The 2,880-nt window shown below is 38.6% G+C and overlaps 1 protein-coding gene across 1 annotated transcript; it reads right to left on the bottom strand.

Moving 5' to 3' along the window:
- Positions 1-262: 262 nt before the first annotated feature.
- Positions 263-2,497, bottom strand: LOC107903865 (putative protein NRT1/ PTR FAMILY 2.14). Its single transcript, XM_016830041.2, has 3 exons — positions 2,306-2,497; positions 1,999-2,216; positions 263-1,928 (listed from the first exon to the last, which is right to left on the bottom strand). Exons 1-3 carry the CDS (start codon positions 2,448-2,450, stop codon positions 525-527), a joined length of 1,767 nt encoding a protein of 588 aa, XP_016685530.1. The 5' UTR covers positions 2,451-2,497; the 3' UTR covers positions 263-524.
- Between the last annotated feature and the right edge of the window lie 383 nt (positions 2,498-2,880).

The raw sequence follows: 2,880 nt of genomic DNA on the forward strand, positions 1-2,880 counted from the left end.
GCAGTTTTGGGATAAAAACATTCCTAAATAAGCTGCTTTTGTTACTCCCAAGCAAAAAATTAGCTACAAAGCACTTTTTCCAGAAACTGAAAAATTTTCCCCAAAAATTACTTTTGGGAAACATTTCTAAACTAGACCTTATTAATCTAAGTTTGATTCTGTTGTTGAAAATGTTTGTATTCCATGTTTGAGTCATTGTCGCCATATAAAAAACATTTATAATCAAAATTAAGAGTTATAGATAATTCTAAATATTGTAGCATTGGATTATATATTTATAATTGGTATACCTAATTAAAAATCCTTACAAACAACTAAACCTTATATGAAATTACATAATTCAACTTCATCCCCAATCACTGATGCATCCCGAAAGATTCATTCAACAATAAGATCAAACTTGAACATCCTTTATTACAAATTTAAGCTAATTTCCCATTCTTATTTTAAAACATGTGCTCTCTATACAGAATTTCACTCAACATATATAATAATAACCAAGTTTCCAGGCCAAATTTCATCATTCAGTTTATCCTAACACTGCCCCTGTAATGATACCTTCGAGCGCAGAACATGAAGACGACGAAGTCGAGCAAAGAAATCCCAGCTATCAAGAAATAGAATTTGTCTAATTTGCTTATGTTTATGTCTCCACTCAACCAGCTGCTTCCACTCCTTCCTGTAACATCATTAACAATGCTGATTATCCAGTTGCTTGCATAACTCGCCAATGAAAACGTCAAATAGATCAGCGAGTTCCCGATGCTTCTCATATGCTCCGGGAACTGTTTGTTGTAAAACTCGATGAGTCCAACGATGCTGAAGATCTCTGCAAAGCCGATAAGGATAAGCTGTGGTGTTAACCACATCACTGACATCGGAGCTACTCCGTCAGGGCCACCATGGGAAAGGGCTGAATTTCTTCTCTTTGTTTCGATGAATCCCGAAACCAACATCGTTAGGATCGAGAAAAGGTTTCCGACTCCAATTCGTTGGAGGACTGTGATCCCACCTTCAAGCTTGGTGATTTTTTCGAGGGCCGGGACCAGGACTCGGTCGTAAAAGGGGAGCCAAACGGCGATGGCGATGAGTGTAATGACACCAACAGAACCGGCGGGAATTTTAATCGTGGAACCGAATTGAAGATCCATTTTTAGGGCTTGGGAGACTGTGAATGTTCCTTGTTGATTCATGGCGAGGAAGCCAAGAATGCTGGTTACCCATATTGGGATGATGTTTAAAAGGCATTTAACATCTTCAACTTGTTGGATAGTGCAGAGCATCCATGGATTCTTACAAGAACCATCTGGGTTCACTTCATCATCGATCACTAGAGCCGCTTTGTTTAAGAACCTGTACTGTGTGGTAAGATGGAGTTCTCTAACGCAAAGCAAGCTTGTCGTCAATGGAGGATCATAGAATTGGCCATCAACTCCATCAACCGGAATATAAAAGCGGCGTTTCTTGTAAGCAGCGACGAACACTTGTGCGACACCGGCGACCACGCTTCCTTTAGGCTTTATGTATACGTAAATTCTGGTTCCAACGAAGAACAAAACAATGGCAAAGATCATGCAAAGCGTTGGGATCCCAAACCCTAATGCCCAACTAATATCATTCTGGATATAAACCACAACAGTTTGGGTAATCAATAAGACGATAGTTTGAGTAGTGTAGTATAAATTGTAGAAACTGTTGTTTCCTTTCCGGCCTTCTTCGGTTGTTAAATCGAATTGGTCGACGCTGAAAGGAATACTGCAGGGTTTGATTCCGCCGGTGCCGATAGATAACCAGCATAAGCTGACCATCAAAACCCCCAGTTGGGCTCCATTGTAGGGTATGCATTGGCCTTGTTGTAGGTCCTCATCCGCACACGGTGGTGGGCGCAGTGGTGGTAATAAAGCTGTTAACGTCATGATCATCATTCCCTGCCCATCATCAGTTGAAATCATAAGTAATTGAAAAGACTATACAACTTTCACGTCAACTTTAACGTACCAGGAGTGATGAAAAGGATCCTAAAACAATGGTCCAGAATTTGCCCATGAATGCATCGGAGACATAAGCACCAATAACCGGAGCAAAATTCGAGGCGGCCGACCAACCGTTAAGGATGGTAGCGGCCTCAACCTGGTTCATGTGATACTCCCTTTCCAGGTACACCATGAAATTCGCCATCAATCCGTACGATGCTAATCTCTCGAACGTTTCATTTCCTGCACGCAGAAAACAACAATCAGCGCTCACGGATTTAAACAACGGTTACAAATACATTTGAATGTAATAATAGCAAAAAAAAAATCACCTAATACGAAAGGAATAGCTCTCCATCCCGCAGGCCTTCTTTGGTTCAAAGTAGTGTCCATTAAATCAGAAGTGACATTTTCTTCATCTGAGAGTGGAAAACAATTGCAAGTCTCTGAACGTTTTTTGCCTTTTTTGCCCGCCATTTTTTTTCGATGAGAAACTCCGACTCTATAGTGGGTGTATGTAAATATAAGATATAAATTGTTTTAAAAAGAAAGAGGATAAAGTCTTTAATAGCTTACTGATTCAGGAGGGACAAAATCTGATTTAGTTTGATTTTATTCATGCACCTGGTGAAAACTCTACTTTAATTTGGATTTTTTTGGATTTGCTTAATGCATTAAATTGTAGTACCAAATCCTTTTCCATCTTGGTGTATTATACTGCATTGCTTTCAGTTAATATACATTTTGGCATAACTACGTGAAAATTACAAAATAGTCGTCAATTGTTTTTTTTTTATCATTAAATTGTAAAGGTAGAAATAAGAACACCCAAAAGTTCAATATAGGGTGATAAAAAAGACAAAATTTAATAATTAAATGATTATTTTGTAACTTTTCATAGTTGAAC

Source organism: Gossypium hirsutum, chromosome D05 (genome assembly GCF_007990345.1).
Source record: "Gossypium hirsutum isolate 1008001.06 chromosome D05, Gossypium_hirsutum_v2.1, whole genome shotgun sequence".
Classification (NCBI taxonomy): domain Eukaryota; kingdom Viridiplantae; phylum Streptophyta; class Magnoliopsida; order Malvales; family Malvaceae; genus Gossypium; species Gossypium hirsutum.

Bases quoted from the DNA above. Each gene is read 5' to 3' on its own strand.
- LOC107903865 (XM_016830041.2), bottom strand. From the start codon at position 2,450: ATGGCGGGCAAAAAAGGCAAAAAACGTTCAGAGACTTGCAATTGTTTT. The intron at 2,217-2,305 runs GTGATTTTTTTT...TTCTGCGTGCAG, and splicing joins AGCTATTCCTTTCGTATTAG to GAAATGAAACGTTCGAGAGA. The intron at 1,929-1,998 runs GTACGTTAAAGT...GATGATGGGCAG, and splicing joins GATCCTTTTCATCACTCCTG to GGAATGATGATCATGACGTT.